Source organism: Neopsephotus bourkii, unplaced genomic scaffold, assembly GCF_033783945.1.
Source record: "Neopsephotus bourkii isolate Nb327-2 ecotype Australia unplaced genomic scaffold, CSIRO-AGI_Nbou_v1 NB_330, whole genome shotgun sequence".
Lineage (NCBI taxonomy): Eukaryota > Metazoa > Chordata > Aves > Psittaciformes > Psittacidae > Neopsephotus > Neopsephotus bourkii.
The window spans coordinates 575,340-601,951 of record NW_026900838.1 but is presented as its reverse complement, the minus strand read 5'-3'; the positions used below and the strand labels follow the sequence as shown (position 1 = coordinate 601,951).

Sequence of the window (26,612 nt, the reverse complement as noted above, 5' to 3'; positions counted from 1 at the left end):
GCTTGCCTGTCCAAAATAGGTCCTCAATTTCATAGCCATCTTCCTGCTGCACTTCAGTCACCAGCCTACTGCCTACCTGCTATACCATTTGATCTTTCTCCTAGAAAAGCAGGTCCTGTCACTACAATGAAATGTTTGATCTCAGAGTGTCAGACCAAAAAATACCAGTGTACTACTCACTGAATATTCATTGATCATGTACAGCCTGTTGGAAAGGCAGGATAATTGAAACTGCTACCCTCTTTTCATCAGTTCGGTTGATTTCTTCTAACTGCCTCTAAAATACATGATTTAATACACATCTCACCACAACGTTCTGAGAATATTGCTCAGTGTTTATGCTTTGGCAATGAGCATTGTGAAAATGGACCTCTCCGTGAATTTCAGGCCATATGAGCCATTAAAACTATGTTTTTTAAGTGATGTTGCTCTCCCTGGGTTTACCTTTGTACTAAGTTTTCCAACTACCAAACACTTGCTCATGCAGCTCTGACTTCTAAAGCTTAACCATAATATACCATATCTCTGTGCTGATAGTCATTGCACCCTTGGTGGTTTGAGTTGCTGCTCTAAGCAGGTTTATTCATGTTACTCTTTAAGAACAGTTATGTCTTCAGCTGCAGATATACTTTCATCACCAATTTACATAGTTCATAAAGAACAACAATAATTTTTAGTGTTTGCTAGGCAAGTTAGTTGTTTGATTTTTGTCAGTTTATATTTAAGCACCCTCAAATTTGTGGTCACAGTAGTCTTCCTTATTGTGGTTCTACCCCTAATGCCCCATTTACTCACTTCACCTGACCTGTCTTCATGCAGTTCATACTGTTCTCCTGTATTTACTGGTTGCTATTATTTGGTAAAGTCCTATTTGTTCTTACTGCTTGTTATTCTTCTCTGCTTTTTCTCTCATAAATCTCATCTGTCTTTTTCTCACACTTCTCCCTCTTCTTTCTTGCACATTTATTAGTCCCCATCATTTGATTACCATTTGTTCTCTCCTGGTCCCTTGGGCTGTTCATTGCTCTCTGTCTCCTTTTCTTTTGGCTCCAATAGCCACCATCAATCCAAAGATGAGATATTCAGTCTTGATAAGCAGCTGCTTTTTAGCAATTTGCCATCAACTAAAAGTGCAAACTGCACTTCAAAAAATCTCATGATAATTCATTATTCTGACAGAGTGAGGTGAAACACAGGGCAAAGAGTTTGGTCAGGACCCATATTCCCTATTCATAAAACCCCATCTTTTAAATAAACCAGAGAGGAACTCTCTAATGTGTTTACCAGATAGAGGAATTACTAAAAGGTTGACAATCTACAAGAAATACAATTTTCTGTTCCTCAGATATGCGCTATTTATACTGGTAATAGTGGCCATCACAAAAAGAACCAAATCTATTCTGAAACAAGAACATGGAGTGTTTACCTGATTAATTACCTGCTTTATGTATAACACCTGCCCTGGTGATCCATGTCCTGAATCCAGATGGCATTACTTTCAAAAAGCTCACTTGAAATGAGAATTCAAAGTTGAAAAGTTCATCTAAAAAGCCCTGAAAAGCTCTTTGCAGCAGATACAATAGAGCAAGCACATTCTTACATGGAATAAAGAATTTAAGAATGACTTCCAACATACTTTGTTATGGTGAGCTTGGGAATTGAACTAATCACTGTAATGCTGCTTTGCAAGGCTTTCTGTCCTCTTGGCATTTAACAAATCACAGCTACACTGCCCATGAAAATCTCATTGAATAATTTGAAAAAAAATGAAGAAACGGATGTAAAAAATAAGCAGTTAGAAAACAATATCTAAAAATGTATAGCTTTTTTTTTTTATTTGTTGATTTTTTTTTTTTCTAATAGAAAGGAGCACCACTTTCTAATATAAAATCTATTTTGTACTTCGGGTCTTTGTGTCACATTTAATTGATATACTACAACATACTGTGTTTTTTCCACCAAGGCATTATAGCATACCTGTATGTACAGTGTACTATCCATTTGACATACCTTGTTCACAATAGGTACCAGTTGTTCCAAGAGGACAGTGACATGTGTAGTCGTTAGGCAGCGGCACACAAGTACCACCTTGCTTACACAGATGCGGAGGAACGTGCTCAGGTTCACACACTGACACTGTTTCTGTGCAAAATGCACCTTTCCATCCAGTGAGGCAGTCACAGCTACAGTGGTAAGGGAAAGGAAAGAATGCAACATTATTACCAAAACAATCAACAAGACAGTAGCAATGTAATCAACACTTTCAAGTCTGGATACCTGTATTTAGTCATCTGAACCAAAATTGTTACGAGAAAAGTGTAGTAACAAAGTTTCTCATGGTCATTTTAGGTTTGTTTTATTGTAAAAGAAATACATACTCAATAGGAAATATTTTATTTTACATCTTAGTATTAACACTAACTGCAATTTTAAAATTAGTATGAATTCTATAAAAATTGTTAAATAAAGAATACAGTTATCATTGATGTTACTAGTGCCCTCCTTACTAAAATGTTTTGAAATAGTTAAAATGAAATATTTCAGATCTGTATTTTGCAACTTAGTGACACTTTAAGATAAGCAGAATTATTCCCTTGATTAAGAGCACTTACAGATTTTTCCCTGGAAGTTTCCTCTGTCAGAGCTAAGAAAGAAAACCTGTATATCTTGACTGATTCTCAGGCCATGTCTTGTATATGTGCAAAATCTTGAATTTTGTTTCAAACTCACTGCACTACACTTTCCCCATTTATCAGCTCACTGTTTCTGGGCAAAACTTAATGAGGATTCTGTGAAACTCTGCTGTTTTACTGAACCTTCAGATAAGACAGCAACATGTAAACAAAGCACAGCCAACAAGCCTTTCAGAGTGATAAACAGCTATTTGGAATGAAGGGGAAAAGAGGACAGGACCTTGCAAAAGCAAAAGCACCTCAATTCATCAAAGTCAGTATCAGAACACTTCCTGTCTCAGCTATAAATGTTATGCTTTGATGCATGAAAGCTACTGAGAAGGGGGAGCAATTTAATTCCCTGAGTGGAAACAGAAATGTCTGTTTCTTGGGCTGGGAAGCAGGGTGTTTGGAGCTGAAGCTACTGCTGTTGGGCAGCATACATAATGGTTCTTCCCCTTTTCTCTTGCTGTGTATAAATTTCTTTTAATTCATGTCTTTTAGGACCTAAAAAAAGCTAGGCTTCTAAACGAGTTGAAAAACATTTGCAGAGAGTTGAACATATTTGTTGTGGGCTACAGTGGCAAAGGTCTATGAAAGAATGAGATCTCTTACTTAACAGTCCTAAGAATGTTAGACTTGGATTGGAAAGTTTAGATCCAAAATTTCCTAATCTTTAGCAAGATAAGGGAAGATGTAATCTTTCAAATCCTTTCCATCATGTGGCCTGCTATGCTGGTCTAGTTTTCTGTATATTTTATTGATTGTCATTGCTTGTTTTTCCAAACCAGGAGAACACAATGGCTTTCAACATCTCTACTGCCTCTACTCTTAGAGATTTAAAGACCCATTTAGAATTATAGAGCATCTCAAATTAGAAGGGACCCATAGGAACTGTTGAGTTCCTACTTCTTGCTCCTAGTTCCTACTGTTCCTACTTCTTGCTCCTTGCAAGACTACCTAAAACTAAATCATATGGCTAAGAGCACCATCCAGATGTTACTTGAATTTCTCAGATATAAATGTAAATTTCATTCTGAGAGCTAGACACCTAATTTTACGTTATGCTTGATGTTGCCTTCCTAGAGATATGTGAGAGACAACTAATAGAGACCACTGAATGCTCAAGTTTAGGCAATGGGATCCTCGAGTAGCTGCTTGAGCTCATGTGCTAATCAATAATGTGATCCAGCTGAAACAGTCAGGGGAACTGAGCACTGTCAATCTCACAAACCAATGCACACATGGCTCTAATGATGAGGTGCTGCATTCAGTTGCCTCAACACAGGTATTTAGTGCCATCTGACATGCCATGGTATATCTGAGGGATCTGCACAAAACCAGCAGATAAGATAGAAGAGCTGCAGAAGACTTGTGTCCTTCTAGACATCCTATAAAGACTGAAGAAGGTGTCTCAGGATCTGTGCTATTAAAATGTAACTGACTGTGTAGGATCTTACACATTTAGCTCACATGGAGTCCGAAGAGATTAAGATTGGAAGGAAATTAACTATACTTAAACAAAGAGAATGATGGAATACTACAAATGTGTCCCATTAAATAAGCCAATTTGGATGACTTTTAGATAGCAAATTCACTCCAAAACCTTTACTGAAGTAAGCCACAATAATTAAATAGAGAAATGCCTTTACTCTTACAAACTATGCAAGTATGTCCTTGCATTGAAATTTAATTCCATCCATGCACTGAAAATGGGTTCAAATTGAATTAAACCTAATAATGAAACAACAGCAAATAAATCTGTGGGGCTCTACCATATAGATGTATGGTTTGATTTCCTAAACTGAAGTGACTAGTGCTATTTAAAAGCTATAAAATACAGGAAAATCTATGTCAGGTTTGGAGATACAACACAAGACTTAAATGAGTCCTAAGCTCTTCTGAAGCAGCAGCTGAAGGCCAAATGGTGTACCCATGAGCATCTAGAGTGACAGCACATGCTTCCATTTAACAAATCGAGTCCTGCTTGTTATGCCTGATGTTCTGTTCCAAGTGCACACAAGACATGCTTTTTCTCTTATTCAGCAACAAGCAATAGCCATAACACATCATAACAATCTGTTATATGCATTTTCTATTTTGTATGATTCTGTGCCATAAGTAAAATAATGGAGCATATTATTGTCCTTTGAATATAAAAGTCTTAATTTTATTATTCAAATATTTCATCTTTCTTTAAAAAAAACATAGTAGTTGTCCTCTCTTGCAGGCCAGAATGTAAAGTGTAATGCTGTATATCCCTGCTTCCATTTAAATCAAAGCATTATCCCTACAGCAACTGAATCTACAGCATTGCACCCTTTCTGGTACATTGGTGAAAGTAAGACATAAAAATAGCTCAAAGGAGCAGGAAAACCTCTGGAGAGACTTCGTTTCAGGAGGAAAAATATTTGAACACAAATCCAGTTCCCTTAAGGACTCTGCTTTCAAAGGAACACAGATAGTTTGAAAACAGAAAGAAGTTCCTTCTGGGAAAATGTGCGATGGCATCAACAGCTACTGCTACATTGACAAAAATGATATGCGTTCTATGTCCACACCTCTTTCTTTGGCAAAGTTTCACTTTTTTGTGAGAGGAAAAGGTGGCCACTACTAGTACATGCATGCTTATATACATAGTCTGTGAAGACCTAGCTGTCCTGAAATACGAGGAGAAGAATATAATTCAGCAGTAAGTCTTGACAAATTAAAAGCAAATGAAACCCAGAAGACAAAAAAAATGAGAACCCCACTATTTTAGAGCAATCCCTAAACAAATCTGGAATCATCATCATCATCATAAACAAATCTGGAATACTAAGTATGAAACTATAATGATGAAAAAGAACTTTGTTATCATATCAAGCTTGCAGTATGGCTATGTCAACAGCTGCCACTCTAGCCTCCCACCTTCTTTCCAGATGTTCTCTATATCTTGCTGGTGGTGGCTCTGTGTATCTTATGGTTGGGAAGATGACTTTTTATAGCTGGGAAAGTTGCTGAAGCAAGGATTTAGAGTGGATGGTGGAGGTGGGTAGATGAGAGTCTGCATTTCTAATACCTTTTTTTCCTTGCAGTTTTGGTTTTGTATCTCCTCTGATATCCTCATATGTGAAACGAGTGCCATTCTCCTTTCTTGTTCCTCAGAAAGGTCAAACACTCTGAAAATTAAGGGTTTAACCTTTCTGGAAAGATCATGCAAAGTGCATTAGTTGGGACATAATGTAGTGCAACAAATGGAAAGCAATCCCAAATTTTATCATTCAAAGCATTTCCTTCGTTTCTGTATTTAAAAGACTATAAATACCCTTGTGAGGGGAATGGGGAGGAAACTGTGCACTGCCTCTCAAGGGTGAATATTTTAAATTTTCGTACAGCCTTACTAGCTTTGTAGTAGCTTCTAGTTTTGTACAGGTTTTCTTGCAGATGAAGATTTGTCTAAGGGCAGGAAAACCAGTTACCATACAACGCTGTCTCCAACACACAGTTATTAGACTGTTTTTAGCTTGACAGGTATGCAGACACTTTTCTTTGTAGCACACAGAATGACAAGTCTTTGTTGTTTTGAAGAAGAATCACACAGAGGTTCCATTGTGCAAAACTTGTGTTTTTCTTCTTCTTGTCTTGCTGTCTGCAATGTTTTCAATCAGTGTCTTCAGATGTTTTAAATCAGCACCTCTGTCGTTTTTAAAAAATATGTAAATACATGTAAATAAATGAGCACATGAGGAAGCACATGAGGGGAAGCAAGTATAATTAATCTTGCCAGATACTTCCAAAATCAGAAGTGCTCCTAAGCAAAGATTTTACAGCTGAGTTACAAAGTGTTTGAAAAAGTGTTTGAAAGAGTGTTTGAAAAAGTGTTTTGAAAACACACACCAGCAATTTGGAACTGCAAATATATTTCCTTCTTGTATGCCTTTACAGTCTGGACACTATGATCCATCTGCGCTTAGTGATGAGGCATGAAAGACGATACACACATCTGGGGCAGCTGTCCCTTCCCACCACTTATTATCCCATAGATCAGCCAGGTGATCAGCTTACATGAACTGAACTAGTTAAACCTATTTCAACATAAGATTCTTACTAATACACTTTGTTTTGATTGAAATTGATTAAGAGCAGGCTAGCCAGCATATCTGGAAAGGCAACCATGAATGAATGCTTGAGTGGCATGAAGACTGACCAGGAAGGTGCATTTGAGAGTCAGGAAAACATCCACAGAAATCACAACTGAAGGCACAGAGAACTGTGTGTATTAAGGAGTGACTGAGCATGAGAGAAGGATGCATAGGTGCTAGGTAAGGAAAATCCTAAGGATTTAAACTGGCTCAGAACTTTCTGATATTGAGCAGTCAGTGGTTTACTCCAGAAATAGATTCTTAGATAAAAAACACTATTTTCCAGGAAACAGAACTCACCTATTTCTATTTCATCAACCATGTTTATATATTAAGGCAGTCAAGCTCTTCTTTTTGCTATTTGTTCTCTGCTAACTAGGTTTCTCACTGAGTTTTTGAAAAATGTCTTTCTTACCCATCTAGTTCTTTCCATGCATTTTTTCATGAATGGATGTCAGTGACTTCAGTGAAGCAGAACCAGTCCATGGAATTTCTTCAGAAAGTTCCCCAGGAAGTGGCAACACATAATTCTAATATATCAGTTTTGATTTTACTAAAGTAAGATTAAAATTCTCTGTGTAATTAAAGGAACTTCAACAGTTTTCATTCTTTCCTTCCTCCTAATAAGGTGATAGGCTCCTGGAAATGTCTGTTACCAAGCCACTAATCTACCATAGTTATAAGTCTAGAGATCAGTCCATGCTGTAGTCTAAACCATATATATATACTTACTAAACAGTAGAGCCACTTTCTATGCACTTCCCACCGTTTCTGCATTTTATTAAACTGCATGGAGAATCTTTACATTGTCCAACACTGCGACCAGAATTGGGGTGACCTTCTGGATTTCCAGGTGATTTGAACTCTTGATTCATGCTGGTGCGAACTTGAACATCAAAAATGCAACCTCAAAAGTCAAACGAAAAAATAAATGAAGTTTAATCTAGACACAGGAAGTCAAAAGAAGCCGAAGAGCCAGACAGTGGACTGAGGAGTGACTAGGTACAATTTTGTGTTTACACATGCATGCTCTTATAAGAATGCTTCTATATAAGATAAAAGTGGTAGCCTGTCACCCCCAAGAAAAAAAACCCAACCCCCCCGCCCCGAAAAACACAACAGGAAAAACAACAACAGAAAAGGAGAACAGACATCAGGAATTCTGTTTAACGTAAAATGTGTAAGGATCTAGAGAACACACAAATAGGCAACGTGGATTTGAAACCCCTTAGGCTGAAAAGGACCCCTTCAAGGAAAGACAGAAATAGTCCTCTTCTTAAGTGAATGTGTCAGTCCCTAGTACCTACAGATCACGTCACACATGATCACATTTTAAAATAGGCCTATGCAGCCCCTTTAGACTCTTAATCTCAGGAAACATTTCTAAGGTTTCATGTGTACTATTAAGGCAAACACTTCCAGGGACTGTTACTTGGTCCTGTGGGCAACTGACCTGGTAGTAGTCATGGTTATATTACAGAACTTTAGAGCAGTATAGCTGCATCCAGGCTACTGATGGGAAATGGTCCCTAGATTATGTTAAGTCCCCAAATACACCAAATAGTTGTTTGGAAAAAATGATAGTTGTCACAAATCAAATATCTGTTGGGGCCACTCTAAGAATATATTTGCAGAGATGATTGGCTGCCAGCGCCTGGATCTATGCCCTGGCATTTTTGTGATTTGGTAATATATTGGTATCCCAAATGAAAAGGGGAGCCAAAGCTTCAGAGTGAAGTAGAGATGTTCCTTACACTCTACCTCCAGGCAGCTTCTGCTTAGGCAAAGACTTTGGAGTGTCCTTGCACTTCCTAGAGGCTGCACACGGTGGTTAGCTTTATGGGTCTAACCTAATTCCATAGTATTTCTGAATCATGTTTCCAGATTTACATGCTTATTTATGTACAGCAAAGATGAAGATTATGCATATAGTATATAATTTTTGATCAAACCCCAAATAACTTTTCAAAATATACCTGAACATCCAGTTGATTTAAAGCCACATTTAAAAGTAGTCTTAAACAATTTTGAAATGCCACCCCCATCTATACATAAATATACACAATTTCAAACTAAAAATCATTTTAGTTAAGTCAGTACAGCAATGTGTTTGGAAATATCAATACCTTTCTAAGTCTGATTTATACAATTTAGCTGTGAATTCCCATAGTGCCTGAAATAATGAGAAAGTAGGCATTCAGCAGTGCATGCCAGAGGCTCATTGCTTAATATTAAAATCAAGGAAAGGATATGATAAGGAGGTTGAAAGTAATCATCACACTTTTTTTAGAAAGTTTGTGCATGATTCACTGAAATCATGTAAGAAAAAGTCTTTTACCTGAAAGATAGAATGAATGTCGCATAATTTATTTCGAACAAATTAGAAATAATATTTACAGTAAGATAACTATTTTAATTATAGTTAGAACAGTGTTCCTAAAAGTAGCTTTTGTAGGCTTTTCCCATATTACACACATTTTGTGGTTCTGTTTATATGGACAGATAACTCATTAAGCAATTTAAAATAACCTGGTTTGATGATTATTTGCAATCTTCATAATATTGCTTCTCTGCTTTTAACAGTGCTGGTTTTAGGTCTCTCTATGCTCACTAAATCCTAAGTAATGTTTCGTCTGTTTATCAGTAGCAGATAAAGCATGTTCTGTTCTCTCCAGTCTTGCTGGAGTGCTAAGAAAAAGCAGCCCAGAGCTCTTTGTAAACAATGGAAAGCACACTGAGTACCCAAGAACTGGTAAGGTCATCATAGAAAATTAACTGTCATTTGTGTTGATGACTACTTTAACTGTACCAGCAGAACATCTAGGTTAGGAACAATTCTTGAGCACTTGTAAACAAAGCATATAGTAGGTGCAATAGTATTTTGGCCCAGCTTTATGAGTTTAACTGTTTTTCTTTAATTTAATTTTCTTAGTTTCTTCTAGTTCTTAGTCAGTGGGATGTAGAGGAAGGACTCAGAGAAGCAATTTGAGCCTGTTGTAGCAAGCACTATAAAACCTTCTGCAGAGGGATCAGCTGATGAATGTGCTTTCTTTCTGACCTGAATTCGCTCTGCTGTGCCTGTTCTGGGCCTCTTTTAATGAGAGACTGCCAACTATTCTGAATAGTGGAGAGGTTTTCTGACACAGCCAAGTCTGTAAGAGGAGCTCAAAAGAAGGTTCTGAATTTTGAGTTAGACTTGGTTTGATCCTGAAGATCAGAGTTTGATGCAAGTAAGCTGAAACACAAGACAGTGTACTCACAGAGGGTATCCTTTTATTTGAAATCTTTTGTCTAGTGACTCCTTAGACCACACTTAGAGCTTTCTGTCAATTACTTTTTTTTTTTTTCACTCTCAATTTAACCTATGGCTTTCACCCCAAGCTAGCAGATCTCTCAAACCACCAAAGAGCTACCAATAATGGATCAAGGAAACTTCAGAGATTATAATAGAAAATACAGCTTCATTACTCAGCCTTAACGTTGTTGGGGTTTGTTTCTCATATATACTTATCACATAAAGAATTTTTTGCAAAAATTTCTCACTAGTGTCCCTTACCTGCTTGTAAGAGCTTGGCACTAATTTGACTATAAAATACAGCCATTTTCAAAATGTACTAAAAATGCAGCAACTTACAGAAGTAGATAATCCTAAATTTACACATTTCTAGAATTCTACCTGTCCTGAAGTGCTTTGTTTTTTCCCTGTTTTTATTCAAGGTTTATGAGTAGTGTGGTGCTTGCCCAGTAGAGAAGGCCCCCACAGTGACCACCCAGTGCTGCTCTGAGCCGTGAGCCAAACACTTAGAGGTCCTGTATGAATCATAACAAACTGTGATGCGAAAGGCAACGCTGATTAAAAATTGCTTCAGGTATCACTTTCCTTCTGGGACATCTGTGATGCATTAACATAAAGAAAAGTAGTCTTTGCCCTGGCAGGCTTGCAATGTATTCCATTTTATTAGGAACATAAACTTTGACCACAAGGCTATATTTGTATCTATTTGGAACATCACTGAGTTCTGGGTTTACTTTAAAAAATGACTTCAGTAGCTGGAATTTCATTTACTTCTTTGCAAAATCATTTCTGTGAAAATATGTCTCTTTCAGTGTGAAAAATGTTTCTCAAAAGTTCAGCTTAATGGTAAGAGCTTCTTTTCCCTTTTTGCTCCTTCATCTAATACTATTTGCTGTGAAACAACAGGTTGCTTCTATAGCCGTACTTAATCCTGTTTACAAGACTGCAGGATCAGTTACTCCTGCTTCTCTGTTCTTCACTTCTTTCTGGCTAAAGACTGCATCATGCCACCATGGATGGCACGTTTCATGCCTTATGATGTTTCATGCCTTACCATGAAACATTAGAAGTTTGCCTCTTTTTCTACCTGCCACCAGATTTCTCTCTGCCTGTTTCAGCTATGTGAAGTCTGGAAACTGAGCTGTAACTTCTTTTTCTAAATAACAGTCTATCTCATTTTGTGTAGGTGAGTCATAGAGCTGAGTTGTGCAGACCTGAACAGAAGGCAATTGCTTTTATACTGCGTTTCAAATTGTCCATAATGAGTAGACTGAGTCTCTCTGGCCACAAGACTTGAGCTACCTAAAACCCACACTGACTTTTTAGAGCTGACGCAGTATGGTCTGCTACACACCTCAGAAAACTCTCAAAGGTCCTTTAGTTGCCCTGTTATAGGTCAATAAGGAAAAGCTGGACACTTAAGTAAACTATACTACCATGTTAACATTACAAAAGCCACATATAAGCTCACAAAGAGCTACAAATTCAGATAAAGCTCAAAGTTAACAGCACCTCAAACTCCACATGAACTTGGTTTCATCAGAGCTCTACCATTACATGCTAATGTTAGGGAAGACCAACAGAAATCCGGTGCTTCACTTTAACCAGTTTTACAGTTTTTTGACAGTTTTACAGGTTCCTCATGTTGCAACTGTGTTACAATGGCCAAATTTCTACAAATGCAGTTTATCACAGAGGCTGAAGGAAGTTTTCTAAATCATTCAAGGTGCCATCAAATATTCTTCAGCCTACCAAAAGAATCTGTAGGTGGCAGTGCACAAATTTCCTAAACATTAAACTCCCAACCTTTTTCTTATTAAGTTACAGTTTATTAAGGACATTTCCTTTCAGTTTTCTTCTCCCCCACAGAAACTCCTTGAGCAACAACTGCTAAAGGCGTGCAGGTAGGAGAGGAAATGGTCTGAAACAGTAGCTGTACACAACAAAAATCCTAAATGATTGCACACTGACACTGGGGACAGTTAGTCTGCAGCAGCAAGGCTGACCTCAATGTTTCTTGACCTATCAGTGGCTGCTTACAAAAGAAGAGGTATACTCTGGTATCAGAAGCAAAATGGTTTTGATAAATCTTGTCTTTAAAAGCAGCCAACATCAGCTTTCCAAAAGTCTGAGTAGTTTAATCAACAACGTGCTAGATAAATTAATCTTGGCTGTCACTTTCAGAGTTTTAATGCGGGCCCCCTATAGCTGTAGATTGGCTAAAGTAAAATGCTTTTATATTAGTGGTACTGCAGTTCCCACTCTAGAGAAGGGCTATGGAAGTTTATTTCTGATCATGAGGATCCTGAGAGCTGAAACTGGGGAGATTTTTTCTGAGCTAGAAGAACAAATGAGGTGCTGGCAACATCTGAAAATGTCATGAGAAATTGGTCATAGAGAAGCGCAGCTCCCTTGAAAGTCAAAATGCTCTGGAGATCGACACAAGCTGCTGCTGGGAAGTGAAGCATGGAATGAATTAGGAAATGTAATAGACTTAATACTGTGAATGGTAGGGACAAAGAGAAAATTGTGTATGTTCCACACATTTGACAAAATTTTGAGGTAAAGAGTTTAAACATTAGTAAAAATAAAAAAAATGGGGTGCTGACTAACAATACATGAATTTTGAACTACTTTTTATTTTTTGGAAGAATCTTCATCTTGCATTTGTAGAAATTTGGTTATCACAATACAGTTGCAACATGAGGAACCTGTAAAACCAGCAAAATGTTTGCGGTTGAAGTGAAGCACAAGATTCCTGTTGGTCACCGCTATTAACATGTCTATTAAAAAATCCAGAAGTATTTCAGAAATATTGACAGTATTAAAATATTTACATAGACATTATGTTTTATGCTATGCCAATTTGCAAGCTGTTAAGAAGTTATGAAATTTATAGCTATTCAACCCATACTTCCTGAAAAAACAGAGACAGATGACATATTAATTCATCTGTCTTTTTGAGTGAAAAGTTAACTGCAGGAAAAGAAATTGAAGTTGAGGAAGTTTCTGTGTAAGAATGAAAAGTAAGGTGATGGCTGGAAAAGCAGCAGTTACATGGTCTTAGTGGAAATGGGGTGTAGCAGTGTATGAAAGTGATTTTTTTCTATTCTTGCCCTTCATAATGTGCCCCAATTTTATAATTGAGAACTCCAACTTTGCTCTGTTATAGCAAAATGTTTTCATTTAAAGGGCTTTCTAGTGCTTAAAATAAATAGATGTTTACCTCACAAATATTAAGCACATTATTTCTATGGAAGTAAGGAATGCAAATACAGAAGTGTTATGAACAAATACTTTATTTCATTGCTAGTCTGGTAGGAGTTGAATTAAGAGTTTTACAGAGCTTCAGTTGCCAGTTTTGTGGTAGGAATAATTATTTGTTAGACAAATAGCTGAAATACAGCTAACAGGAATTACTTGGGTCCTATCTAGAGATGTAGATCATGATGTTAGGGAAAGAAATCAGATTTCATGATGTTTTATCAGAAAGAATCTTCTAGCATGAAAGCTATTACCCAAACCAACACTGCCAGTAGCAATGGTCAGAGCGAGCTGGGAAAAAAATCTAAGCTACTTGACTGCAGAGAAAAGAAGTCCTTCTGGAGTGATGCTGCACAATAGTGACAGATAAGAAAAAATGATACCATAGCAAAATTCCATTTTTATCAGAAATGGAAAGTATTAAAAATATTTAGCAAAACGTCTCTTTGCATAATGTGTCTTAGTTATCACAGTGAAATAATGAAAAAGCCGCAGGAATTTGCTTGGGTGAGCAGGGACATCTTAGTTCTTTTTTTGTAAGAAAAAGATTTCAGATCTTTATTTCATAGGCAGCTGAAATAATTTAATGCATGTTTTAAAAGGAATTGAAAACAGTAGATAATGCTTACCTTGGAAGCTGTTCTTAAATCTGGATCCCTTTGGCAGGAGTTCTGGAGCATATTCCCGATAGCCTCCTAAATAAAACTGACTGAAAACATTGAGTCCAACCAGTCTCCCAGGAGAAGTGACAGTTTTATTCTTCTGATCATTCACCTTTCAATGAAACATTTATATTTGTTACAACAAAGGAATTTACCTTATTTAGGAACTCCCAATGAAGATGGTCCTCTAAACTTAACAGGGAACACAAAAGTAATTTTTAAACTTTCCATATAAAATGTGAATAAAAAGAACACTCTCATCTAAAAGCTATCCTTCTAAAGGAAATGATTCCTTACCTTTAGCCAGCCTTTTTGGAGATATCTGCCAAGACGGATGACATGAATATTGAGTGTCAGATCAAGTGGTTTACTAATGATTGTTGCTGTGCCAGAACCTAGATTGTAACTATATACTACTCTGCCATTACGGAGGCCTAACTCCAGGAAATCATCTCCATTGAGACCTGAAAAGACAAATTTAGAATAACTGCTTATTCCAGTCTTTACTGGATACTGACGCAGAAAACATTCTCCAAATGCACTGAAAATATATCAGTTTTGGAAAATTCTAGCCAGGAAGGTTTTATGTTTTGTATATCTATTTAATATTCTCTGTTTAACTTGTAATACTGTTTCCAGAATTCTTATAGATTAAAATAGAAACTGCAGAAATTTTGAATATATAGGGGTTTTGGAGGCCTTTTTTTCGTACTATAATATGTCAGTGACAACCATAAAGCCTATGTGTTGTTGTGTCTGTTGGATTTAGCAGTCACTGCTGTTCTCCCTGCAACAGGAATAAATTCTTAACTTTCTCCAAAATCTTAAAAAAAAAGCAAATTGAAATTCCAAATCACATGTGAGAATAGCCAATTACTCAGTTCTACTCCACTATGCTTTCAGCTTTCATGGTAGGTACTTTGACAAAAAACTTGAGAGCACCTGCTGCAGTCAGGTAAGGAACCAACAGGGATATGGACTTGAAGCTCTAGCAGCTTCTATCAAGCTTGAACAGTTGTCCTCGACTCAAGAATGCTGGGGACTTTATTGCAGCTGCCCCCACCTAGAGTATTTGTTACTGAAGTTTCTCTGGTCAGAAAGTCATAGGATTTAATTCTCTGAAGTCTTCTTAAACTTTCAGGTTAGAACTCATGAATTTGCAAATATGCAGTAAATAGTTTAAATTCTTTACATTTAGGACTACATGCTGTAAGTATAGTCTGTGTTTTTCAGGTACCATAGTATAAAATCTCACTTGAAAGATCTCATTAGAAAGTCTAACAAAAAGCATATGAGTAAGAGTTAAATTCTTGGACCCATTCCTGGTCATCCAGATACATGGATTTTAAGGCCATCATCTTTGAAGAGAATTCGATCCCTCTTCTCATGTAGGCACGAGTGGAACCACCATTGTTAGATCGTTTTAAAGAAAACACAATCACCCGGTTTCTTTTTAAAAACCCTATCTTTTCTTTTGCATATACTCTTAGTATGGTAAAAGAACTGAGATACAAAGAGTGGTAAAAGGAAAGAAAGTTCCCAGTCTTGGTTTAGGGTGTCCTGAATTGAAATTCAAAGCCATCAGTTTCTTTTTACAACTCTCCTGTGAATTCAAGCAATTTGGTGCTCAATTTCATGCCAGTAAATGATGTTTTATTTGATATTTTCTTGTTTCCCTAAGACTATTTCATTTTGTATTTGTTTTAGTGAAGGTCTCTTCCTATTTGTTCTTGCAGTGTCATATGGTGGCCTTCATATCAAATACGTGTCTTGATGCCCCTGCTCCAAGTGCATGGAAAATTTGCTTCATTTGTAAAAGATAAAGTGAGCTAGCTTCTCCCCCCAAGAAGCAATGATACTTATATCTCCTCCTCCCACTGAAGCTGTGCATACTGCTGTTTCATGTCCAAAATTTCTATATTCCACTTATCTTAGACGTGGTGGGACAGCTCACATGACTGGAATATAGTCATGGAGGGCTATGTCCTTTTCCGGAAAGACAGTCCAGCCAGGCGGGGTGGTGGGGTTGCTCTTTATGCGCGAGAGCAGCTACAATGCGTTGAGTTCTGTCCGGGGATAGATGATGAGCGAGTCGAGAGTCTGTGGGTGAGAATTAAGGGGCAGGCTGGCAGGGGCGATACAGTTGTGGGGGTCTGTTACAGGCCACCGGATCAGGGTGAGGAAGTTGACGAGGCCTTCTACAGGCAGCTGAGAGCGGCCTCACAGTCACAGGCCGTGGTCGTCGTGGGGGATTTTAACTTCCCTGACGTTTGCTGGAAGGACTACTAGGCAACCCAGCCGCAGTCCAGGAGGTTCCTCCAGTGTATGGATGATAACTTCCTCATGCAAATGGTGGATGAGCCAACCAGGAGAGGTGTGCTGCTGGATCTCATCCTCACTAACAAGGAGGGTCTGGTTGAAGGAGTGAAGGTTGAGGGCTGCCTTGGTTGCAGCGACCACGAGATGGTAGAATTCAGGATCTTGTGTGGTAGGGTCAGTAGAATAGCAAGTAGAATCGCAACCCTGGACTTTAGCAGGGCAAACTTTGGCCTCTTCAAGCGATTGCTAGGGGAAATCCCATGGGCTAGGCTGCTTGAAGGGAAAGGGGCCCAAGATAGTTGGTTGACGTTCAAGGACTGCTTTTTCCGAGCTCAAGATCGGAGCATCCCGACACGTAGGAAGTCAAGGAAGAGGGTCAGGAGACCTGCGTGGCTAAATAGGGAATTGCTGGGTATGCTCAAGTGGAAGAGGAGAGTTTACAGGTCATGGAAGGAAGGGCTGGCCACTTGGGAAGAATATAAGGCTGCTGCTAGAGGATGTAGGAAAGCTGCTAGGATGACTAAGGCCTCCTTGGAATTAAAGCTGGCGAGAGGGGTCAAGGACAGCAGAAAGAGCTTTTTCAAATACATGGCAGGTAAAACTAACACCAGAGGCAATGTAGGCCCGCTGATGAATGGGGGGGGTGCCCTGGTGACAGAAGATACAGAGATGGCAGAGTTACTGAATGCCTTCTTTGTCTCTGTCTACTCTGCCGGAGGCAGTCCTGAAGAGCCCTGTACCGCTGAGACCTCGGATGAAGATAGGTCAACGGAGCGGTCTGCCTTAGTCGATGAGGAATGGGTTAAAGACCAGTTGAGCAATCTGGATATCCATAAATCCATGGGTCCAGATGGGATGCACCCGCGGGTGCTGAGGGAACTGGCTGAGGTCATTGCTAGACCGCTCTCCATCATCTTTACCAAGTCTTGGGAAACGGGAGAGGTGCCTGAGGACTGGAGGAAAGCAAATGTCACTCCTGTCTTCAAAAAGGGCAAGAAGGAGGACCCGGGTAACTATAGACCGGTTAGCCTCACCTCCATTCCTGGGAAAGTGATGGAACACCTTATCCTTGGTGCCATCTTAAGGCATATCAAGGATAAGAGGGTTATGAGGGGCAGTCAACATGGCTTCACCAAGGGGAAGTCGTGCTTGACCAATCTCGTAGTCTTTTATGAGGAAATAACACGATGGATGGATGATGGTAGAGCGGTGGATGTGGTCTACCTTGACTTCAGCAAAGCGTTTGACACGGTCTCCCACAGCATCCTTGCGGCTAAATTGAGGAAGTGTGGTCTGGATGATAGGGTAGTGAGGTGGACTGTGAACTGGCTGAAGGAGAGAAGCCAGAGAGTTGTAGTCTATGGGGCGGAGTCTAGTTGGAGGCCTGTATCTAGTGGAGTGCCTCAAGGGTTGGTACTGGGACCAGTATTATTTAATATATTCATCAACGATTTAGATGAGGGAATTGAGTGTACTATCAGCAAGTTTGCTGATGACACTAAGCTGGGAGGGGTGGCCGACACGCCAGAAGGCTGTGCTGCCATCCAGAGAGACCTGGACAGGCTGGAGAGTTGGGCGGGGAATAACTTGATGAAATATAACAAGGGAAAGTGTAGAGTCCTGCATCTGGGCAGGAACAACCCCAGGTTCCAGTATAGGCTGGGGAACGACCTGTTAGAGAGCAGTGTAGGGGAGAGGGACCTGGGGGTCCTGGTGGACGACAGGGTGACCATGAGCCGACACTGTGCCCTTGTGGCCAAGAAGGCCAATGGCATCCTGGGGTGTATTAGAAGGGGGGTGGTTAGTAGGTCGAGAGAGGTCCTCCTTCCCCTCTACTCTGCCCTGGTGAGACCTCATCTGGAATATTGTGTCCAGTTCTGGGCCCCTCAGTTTAAAAAGGACAGGGACCTGCTGGAGAGAGTCCAGCGCAGGGCAACTAAGATGATTAAGGGAGTGGAGCATCTCCCTTATGAGGAAAGACTGAGGGAGCTGGGTCTCTATAGTTTGGAGAAGAGGAGATTGAGGGGTGACCTTATTAGTGTATATAAATATATAAAGGGGGAGTGTCACGAGGATGGAGCCAGGCTCTTCTCAGTGGCAAACAATGAAAGGACAAGGGGAAATGGGTACAAATTGGAACACAAGAGGTTCCACTTAAACCTGAGAAGAAACTTCTTCTCAGTGAGGGTGATGGAACACTGGAACAGGCTGCCCAGGGAGGTTGTGGAATCTCCTTGTTTGGAGACATTCAAAACCCTCCTGGACACGTTCCTGTGTAACCTTATCTAGGTGTTCCTGCTCTGGCAGGGGGATTGGACTAGATGATCTTTTGAGGTCCCTTCCAATCTCTAACATACTGTGATACTGTGATACTATCTCACATGTTCTAAATGAGCGTGCTGCACTAGCAATGCACAGGTACAACACCACAGTACTCTGCTTTTTCTATACAAAAGTTTGATTTTTCTATACAGTTACTATTTTGATGCACCATGAATTATGCAAAAAAGAAAAACTTATTCCAAAGAATTTGAACACACAGCCTCTGTAGAAAATGTTCAATTACATTCAGTTCAATACAACGCAAACACTGTTAATTTTTATTACAGTGATTAGTTCATGACTGAATGAAACAACATTGACTTCAGTTACACTGGCACACTACCAGTGAACAACTTCCAAATGGAAAATAACATTTTTTTTTTAAATTATGACCAAAGTTTCTATTTTTCAGCAACTTTCACAATGTACTTGCTTGTTTTGGCCTGCAAAACTAGGGGCGGCACATTAAAGACAAAGTGTTTTTTAAAATGCTGTCTGGATTTTTAAAAAGCTTTCTTGGAAATTAAGTGCATAAAAGAAATGCAACAGTGTCCATGTTCCACAAAATTGACCTGATGGTGAAGGTAAGGTTAATTAGTAGTCTGCTTAAACAAGACAGCTTTTCACTGTTTGGTTGGCTTTGATTCTTTCAACTTACTCCTTGTCTGTACCAAGAATGGAGGGGAAAACAGATTCTCGAGTAAGCTTCAAAGAAATAAGGCCATCTTAAATTCCCATTCTTTTTGTTGATTTCTGACTGACTTATTTTGGGATTCAAAACCAGTTGATTTTTACTTCTACATTAGTCTTATAAAGGCATAATTTTATCAGCTTAGTTTTTATTACACTAATATAACTGCAAATAGAATCAGATCCAAAATGTTTTAACATTTTATGCTTTCAAGGTTGTAACTTAAATGGCTTCAAACCTTCACTATGAAAACCAGTGGTGGTTATTTGCTAAGCACTAATAAATGCACTTCAGGGAGGAAGTATTTCCTGCTTTTTCTGCTTTCGTATCTGTTATTAGTTCTGTTACTAAAGTTTCTCTGGTCAGAATGCTTTAATTCCCTGAAGTCTTCTTAAATTTTCAGTTTACAAGTAGTTCATTTAAAAATATGAAGTAAATAACTGCTTTAAAATTAGGACTACATATGCTATCATTGGCAGAAGTCCTTTGAAAGACATGTTTAGGGTTTTTTGGGAACACACACACACACAAAAAAACCACAATACATTTTCATTTCAAGAGGGCAGCAAATGAATCTTGGAATTATTTGTTTCAAACTATTTTTTACTGTACAATATTTGAACCCTGCAGCTGTTGACAGAGCACAGTTTTGTACATTCTAGTTTTAAGTGTCCTGCAACATAGGGCTATGGTAAACATAATTTAAAAATAATTTACACTGAGAACAAATGTTTGGTGTGTATAAATAATCTCAGGAGGGTTTGCTTTTACTTTAACATTATTACTCCTACTTATAGAATAACTACCACTTACAGAAGCTTAATGTTACATAAGCTTAACATAACAGCTATTTACATAAGCTTAACATATGTTAGGGTCCAACTTCACTTCTTCACTACAGTCCCCTCTTCTCCACCCCTAACACCAAGTGGGGCATGGTGACGGGGGCCTGTAGTCAATACACAATTGTTTCTGTCTGCTGCTTCTTCCTCCCCACACCTTTCCTTTGCTCAAGAGTATTGCTAGTCTGATGGCTGTGAGAATTTTGGTTTTAAGTGAGATATTAGAACAAGAGTGACTTTGTGGGTGTAAGAGGAAGATCTTATACATTTCTGTATTAGACCACATTTGATAGTAATTCACCAGAGGTTATCCATGACATCAGTGTACAGACAGGTTTAGGCAGATATGGCGAAACAGGGGAATCAGGTAGGGTATTGCAAAGGAATACTTGCTATAAGAAATAAAATGAAGTGGCGAAAGGGGAAAATGAAAAGAGAACATTAAAAATACTTCCTTAAGGCAAGATCAGAGACTGTGCAAATCTTCATGCTCCTCATGTTAAGAGCATTATTGTCAGAACAACAGCATCTCCACTTGATCAAATAAGCAATGTTCATTTGGTAAGAAATACTGCTTTCTGGTCATTGAAACAGGGGTTACTCAGTCTTCCAAGCTATTTAAACTAAGGAGAAAATAAATAAACCTGTGATTTACAAGGCATCTCATTGTTTTTCAGCCTTGCCGACAGCTGGTGCTCTGCTATCTACCCATCATTTGACACGATGCTGAAGAAATGTCTTACTACTCTATGGCGGTGTTCACAAAAATTTACAAGAAAATAATAAAAATCCAGGTTCCTGATAGACAACTGTGTAATAAGCCCAGAATGCTAGCATTCTGGTTGATAAAAATGACATCAGTAAGAGCTGTTTTTTTCTCAGTTCAGCTGTATGTGGTTGCAAGACCTACATTTCACATGACTTTGACATTACAGGGTACAACCTGCAGGCAGGTCTTTCTGAGACAAACTTTAGTGCTATGTATTGCTAAAATCTTAGTACAGATATAAGTAGATTTATATAACCTGCTTCTTATCTGTTTTAATCACACCAAGTTGGATACTATGTAACACAGACTATAGCACAACTTACTGATAGCTAGATTGGGTTAACCTGCATTGAGTGACTTCAGGGGTTAGGGTCTGTTAAGTAAATAACAGAGTCCAATTCTGTCTGCCACAGGGTTGGATTTCAGTGTTGAGAGTCCTCTGGGCTCTGGAAGTGCAGCCCTGTGACAACAGCAGCAATTCATAGCTACTCCTGTGGCTGTTTGAGAACACAGGAAGAAGAAATGCAGGGTAACTGCGGCACATTGGATTGATGGATTGATTTTCCAATAAAGTATCAGTGGAAGAAGATTTGAGGCAGCATCTCTCGAAACTGCATACCAAATGGATGTAACCAATAATGAAATTTATGTTTATGCCTGAAAAGAGAACTTGAATATTCTGTTTTCCATTTATTTTGTTCAGAAATATGCTGCCTCAAGTATCAGATTAACTGATGACTTTAATGAATGGAAGAAGTTATACTTCTTAATGAAAAGAAACATTTATACAGCCTGATTGTTTACTGTGTGTTTACAAAAGAGTATAGTATAAAAGAGATTATTTTCCTCCTAATGAAATTTTAGTCTAAAAATAATCAAGAAAAAAAACTGTGTGTGCTTTTAAAGTACTTGTTTAATGAATTTTTCAAAGCCTGTAAGGGTAGATAATAAAAATAAAGCTTACCTTGACCTTTCTGTCCAGTGAAAAAAATCAGGTTATCTTGTAAAGCTGAGTGGTGGTTTGCCAAATGAAATTTCAAGCTAAATTCATAGTAGAAGGTGATATTTGGGATGGTAGAATAAGCCAGAAACGAGGTATAGCCAAAAGCATCTGTGCCACTGAAACTCGGTTGGCTAATATTAATAGCTGGATTAGAAAAATAAATTCAGTGTTAGAGCAAACTCTTTAACATATATATTTGCAAATTCTATTTAAGAGACTTTTTAGACCTTAAAAACTAATAATACTAAGAGTTCATAACGTTGTAATATTTTACACACATGCAGATATAGTTTGGCTTTCCTCTGAGTGTAATCCTTATTTTTCAGCTCTTGTGAATAGGTTTCTCTTACAAGTGAATTATTGGCAACTACTGCCATCTTCTGGATTCTATGTTACATTGTTGTAAACAGAAGTGCACAAATATTTACTCAAAACTCAGGTAGACGAAAGAAAACAGACATTCTCCCATTAAAAGAACTGCCACCTCTGAGAGATGTGTCCCAATGGCTCTAATTATACGCCTGCAAAAACACACTCCAATTAACATTGTGCCCAAACCGCACACCACTCTGCCATGGAGCTGAGGCCTCTTAATCAACTTTTTGTCCTTGATCATGCTCTGTGTCTGTCAGTCCTATGCCATTCATCACTGTTTTCTTCTGCATTCCCAGTACTGAACAGGTAATAAGGTATGATTTGTCCCATTGACTCACTAACAAATAATGACAAATTATCACATTATATAAACATATCAATATGGTTGGCTAAATTTCCCTTTGTATACATTATCAGAGGTGAGCACAGAAGTGGGAGGTAAAAAAAATTAATTATAGTTTGATAACAATCTTAACAAAGAGGAGAAAATAAAGTGACAAAGAAAAAAGAGAATAATAATTTCATTATCTTTGGATTATGTTCCTTTCAGTGTTCACAGCTAATGTACCTTGAATCATAACTTTACAATACATTGTAAAAAAACAAGACAGATGAAAGGGATAGAGAGAGATGAAGATTTCAGGCTACAGAATTACAATTGCATAATACAGCTTTTTATATTATCATTGACTAACTGTGTACAGTTATTAGCCCAGTGTCTGGATTTGGGATCAGCAGAAATATACACAGGATGATGAGTATAAATTTAGTCCTAAATACCAGCTCACATATTTGAAAGACACTGTTGAAAAAGGAATGCAAATCACTACCAAGCATTGTATTTTCCAGTCTTCCAAGCTGTGGTGGGCTGCGGTCAGTTCACTACACACTGGATATGCTGCTGCTTCCTCCTAAGGGGGAGAATTCCTCACACTCTTCCTCTGCTCTAGTATAGGGTCCATCTCACAGGAGACAGTTCTCTGTGAACTTCTCCAGCGTAAGTAAATCCTTTGCATCTGAACTGGGTTGGCCCTAGACCTGAAACTGGAGGAACGCTTCTGGTGAATAGTTGCCTGTCAGATATAGCCCATTCACTACAACTGTTTGAGCTCTGCCCTTCAGTCAGTTCTTGACCCAGAGCAGCATGTACCTGCTCATCCCACAGTTGGACAACATCTTCAGACTGTAAGGAACAGTATCAAAAGCTTTACTAAAAATCTTCCCTCGTGCCCTTTTCTTTGGATTTGAATAACATTCCAGTCAGCAGAGACCTCCCCAGGCTCCCAAGACCTTTAGTAGATGATCAAGAGAGGCCCTGCTGTAATGTTTGCTAGTTCATTCTGAATTCTGGGAGGAATCCCATCAGGCACCATGGGCTTGTAAACATGTAGCTGAAGTAACTGGTCTCTTACAGTTTCAGCGTCCGCAAATGGAAAATCACTGTTCCCATGCTTCTTGTGCTCCAGCTCAGGGGACTGGGCAGGCCAAAGTCTGTCAGTCTTATTAAAAACTGAGGCAAAAAATATATTGAATGCCTATGCTTTTTCTTCATCCCTATTAATCAGATGACCATCTTCAACAAGTATCAGTCGAATGTTTTCTTTAGACTTGCTATTAACATACTTGAAATGCCATCTTCTTATTATCTGACACAACACTAGGCAGTTCCAACTAATTGAACTTTGGTCTTTTGTGTCTTCTCCCTGCGTAAATGAACCACAGCTCTGTACTCTTCCTGAGGAGCCTGACTTTACTTCCAGAGATCATATGGTTTGTTTTTTCTCTTGAGCTCCATGAGGAGTTCCCTGTTTAGCCAAGATGGTTTTCTTCCCCACTTGCTCAACTTGCAACACAGTGGAATTGCATGCTCCTGTGTATTTAGTTCACATGATCTGCTAGTGCTACGTTAATGATGTTTTCATTAATAGGCAATCCAATTTCCTTACAGGAAACTCTGGGAAGTACAAGGAGGAAAAGGTAAGGGGTGCTGGAACTGCAGAGCAGTGCAGTGTCAGCTAAGCTAAGGTGGTAGTAAAAGACTCTTGATGTCTGGAAAACTATTGTATGAGGAATTAGTGATCCACATAATGGATAATTCAGATATATGCCTTTCCCTCCCCAGCTGCAGTAAACACTTATGTTCCTTTTATTTGTCTTGTGGTATTAGTAGTCATGGAGCCATGGGCCCATTAGCTTAGCTTATTTCTAGTAACTTGTACTCCTGATCTGAAATAATAAAAGTGATTTCACTGCTTAAGTATGAAAATATGAATCTGAAAAACTGGTAATACAGCAGTGACATTAATAGCATGTGTCCTGGGTTTAGCAATAGCAGTCATTTTTTCTCCTTCTTAGTAGCTGGTGCAGTGCTGTGTTTTTGACTTTCGGCCTGGGAACAGCACTGGTAACACTAAATATTTTGCCTGGCCGAGGACTTTGTGAGCCTCATGCTCTGTCAGGGAGGAGGGAACCCGGGAGGAAGCACAGACAGGACACCTGACCCAAACTGACCAAAGAGGTATTCCATACCACAGCACATCATGCCTGGGGAGGCAACTGGGAGTTACTGGGAAGGGCTAGTTCACTGCAGGGTAGGACTAGGTATCAGTCCGTGCTTGGTCGGGTGGGGTGGGGTGAATTATCGGTCAGCTGGTGAGATGTTGTATTCTCTTCCCTATTATTATTATTGGTGGTAGCAGCAGTGGTTTGTGTTATACCATAGTTACAGGGTTGTTCTTATCTCAGCCTGTGGGAGTTTCATTCTTTCAATTCTCCTTCCCATCCCTCCAGGAACAGGGGGGGAAGAAAAGGGGGAGGGGGTGAGAGAGCGACTGCATGATTTATGGCTGACTGGGTTTAAACCACGACAGCATGTGAATGTGCATATGTGTGGTTTGTACAGTTTTTATGACATTCCTCACTTGGAGGGGAGGGGGAAATTAAAGGCCAGCTAAAAACAAATGACCCAGAAAATAAATTCTCTTGAACAGGAAGAGCAGCAATCCAGATCAGCATTCCCCAAAGTCTCTTTCCACTGACCAGAAGCCTTGCAATGCAGGGTTTTTTTGTTTTTTTTTTATCTAAGGAAATTCCCTTTGGGCATCTGCTGTCACTGAACTGTGCTATTTAGTCTGCAGACCCAAACAAGTCTGAAGGTGACATTATGTGCCAGACATAGTTGCACAGAAGCAATTCACTTCCAGTCTGATTTTCACTCTTCAGAGCTTGGAGCAAGTGACTATTCCCACTTCAGCACTTGGAAATTAATTTTATACATGTGGGGAATACATCCTACGGAAATCCTGCTGGAAATCTTTGCACTGTGAAGCATCACCATAAATGCTGCTCAGAAAAGTTTCAAGAAAGATACTCAGAGATTGCTGTGAATGCATACTGTGGATGGCCCTTTTGAGTGTTTATCAATCACAATGTCACAGCAAGGACTCTTTTATTGAAACTAAACCACTGAAGTTTGGTTTAAACCACGAGAATTGACACATTTACTCATCTTAGCAATGCACATTCCATTGAAATGCTTCTTTAAATTTACCTTTGTGTTACGAACTGCTTGCTCTTGATTCCTGACTTAACAAAATACTTCATCTTATGACCAACAGCTTTCCAGAAGGGATCACTTTCTTGTGTAACACATGATTAACAATAAAATCATAAATCATAGAATAGTTAGGGTTGGAAAGGACCATCAAGTTCCAACCCCCCTGCCATGGGCTGGGACACCTCACACTAAACCGTGTCATCAAGACTCTGTCCAGCCTGGCCTTTAATACCACTAAATCAAGAGTTTAGAAGTCAAAGTGTTCATTTCCATTCCTGGTGAATGAACCATTTCTGCTTCACTCACATTTAGAAGGCCATCACAACTCTGCAATACAATTATATCCTGATATTTCCTCTTTAAAATTTTCCTTGCACTCAGATAATTCAAACATACTGGCCTTATGTATTACGGACCATGCCAGTTTCCTGTACCAAACAGGGAATGCTTTCAGTCTGTACCTAGGGCTTAAAAAATTTGAAAAATGAAATAAAGGCGCATTACAGAGATTGCAGAAATTGAACAATTCTTTCATTTTTCAACTCTTGGGGAACAAGAACAGTGTCTTAAACTTTGCATATTTTGGTGAGACACAACAATATAATTTTAATACTTTAATTTCATTGAAACTACTTGACTTTAAACAACAGTGATTTGGACACATTTCTGTTCAAATCATTATAACTAGAATTCAGCTTAATTTCAAAAGAATTTAAGT

At 38.8% G+C, this 26,612-nt stretch overlaps 1 protein-coding gene across 1 annotated transcript in view; it reads right to left on the bottom strand.

Annotated features, from left to right (window-relative positions):
* The window catches only part of EYS (eyes shut homolog), a 579,093-nt gene that overhangs the window by 20,380 nt on the left and 532,101 nt on the right, over positions 1-26,612 (bottom strand). The window contains exons 31-35 of the mRNA XM_061347833.1: positions 21,925-22,107; positions 14,315-14,481; positions 13,985-14,129; positions 7,529-7,703; positions 2,011-2,183 (exon numbers count right to left, since the gene is read on the bottom strand). Of these exons, the coding sequence (XP_061203817.1) occupies positions 2,011-2,183; positions 7,529-7,703; positions 13,985-14,129; positions 14,315-14,481; positions 21,925-22,107 (843 nt within the window). The remainder of the gene's footprint in view (positions 1-2,010; positions 2,184-7,528; positions 7,704-13,984; positions 14,130-14,314; positions 14,482-21,924; positions 22,108-26,612) is intronic.